This window comes from Lathyrus oleraceus, chromosome 4, assembly GCF_024323335.1.
Source record: "Lathyrus oleraceus cultivar Zhongwan6 chromosome 4, CAAS_Psat_ZW6_1.0, whole genome shotgun sequence".
NCBI lineage: Eukaryota > Viridiplantae > Streptophyta > Magnoliopsida > Fabales > Fabaceae > Lathyrus > Lathyrus oleraceus.
The window spans coordinates 369749513-369751056 of NC_066582.1; the positions used below are offsets into that span (position 1 = coordinate 369749513).

General features: G+C 41.8%; 1 protein-coding gene across 1 annotated transcript; it reads right to left on the bottom strand.

Annotated features, from left to right (window-relative positions):
• Positions 1-228: 228 nt before the first annotated feature.
• Positions 229-1191, bottom strand: LOC127135545 (U11/U12 small nuclear ribonucleoprotein 31 kDa protein). The gene has a single exon (XM_051062209.1). The coding sequence runs from the start codon at positions 1060-1062 to the stop codon at positions 229-231; it is 834 nt and encodes a 277-aa protein (XP_050918166.1). The 5' UTR covers positions 1063-1191.
• Positions 1192-1544: the final 353 nt, after the last annotated feature.

The window sequence follows — 1544 nt, forward strand, 5'->3', positions numbered from 1 at the left end:
TAACATGTGCTTGTGATCAAAACCATAAACACATCCAACCAAGCCAACAACATATAAACAATTTCATCAATTACACCATATCTTGATAAAAACAAAAAATTGCCATTTAGATCTATGAAACACTGGCACATATATAGACACGACACACAGGACTAGTTGAATAATGCGGTAATGCGGAATACCAAACACACACCTTCAATCTGAAGTGTCAATGCTACATAGTCATGATCAATCATCATCATCATGATCACTCTCATCACTGAAATACCCAGCTTTCTTCCCTTTCTTCTTCGTCTTGTTGTTGTCCAAACCCTCATCATCATTTCTGTTTCTCCCCAGCAACCTTTCACCCGCTTCATCATCCACAACAGAAGCCCAATTATCGTCAAACTGCTCCGCAGCAATCTGACCACCCTCCTCCTCCTCCTCATCACCTTCCTCCTCCCCATCCCTATCCCTCAGCCCACTAAATCCCCGTCGCGGCTTCTTAGGCTGAGGCCGCGGCCTCGGCCCCAACTGATTCTTAGGACACTCATACGACAAATGACCATGCCCCCCACACTCATAACACAAAGCAGTCTCAGTATTGTACACGCGCTTCCGAATAAACTCCGGAGCACGTCCATTATCAGCAGCAATAGAAGCAGTTAGAGTCCTTCCATTGAGAATCTTCTTATTCATCTCCGCCACGGCGCGTTGGGCGTCATTACGAGAAACGAATTGGACAAACGCGACACCGCGGCTTAGGCGCGTGTGACGGTCTTTGAGAACGGTTACACGCGCGATGCGGCCGAAAGTAGAGAAGAGCGTATGGAGATCGGAGTTTGTTAGGGAGTAATCTAGATTAGAAACGTATAGCGTCGATTTTGATGGTGCTAAGGGTTCACCTGTTCCTCCTATTGATGATCCTTTGTTGTTCGGTTTTGATTGGGGTTGATTACTGGATGTGGTGCCGGTGGTGGTGTTGGGGGTTGAGGACGAAGCGCAGTAGCGGTAGTAGAAAACGTCGTCGTCTTCATCGCTGTCGCTGTGTTTTCGTTTGTGTTTCTTCTTGCTTGACATTTTTTTCGGTTCAGGTTTTTTGTTTCCGGCAACGGCGTTCGGTTTCCGGCGACGGAATTAGTTCTCCGATGCTTCTTTAATCTATAGAGGAAATCTGAGAGTGGAGAGATTCTATAATGCGTTTGAGAAACCCTAGAGAAGTGAAGCGAAACTCCAAGCGGATCTGGACATGGATCCGGATATTTTGGATTGGTTTTATATATGGTTTTATCCATTCTTATTTTTTTATAAGCAGTACTATCCATATGTAAATGGACAACTTGCTCACCGCCAGAGTACTTGTAAAGATAGCATAAAACTAAAAATTATTATGTTTTAATATTTTTTTATTTAATTGGTCAGCCACCCATCTGCATATATAAATTTTAATAATTTTTTGTTAGTATGATGCTAGATTTTTTAAGACAAAAATTTCTAGTTCGTTAGATATACAATTTTATTATATTATTTTAGATTATATTTTAATATCTTAAGATAAATAG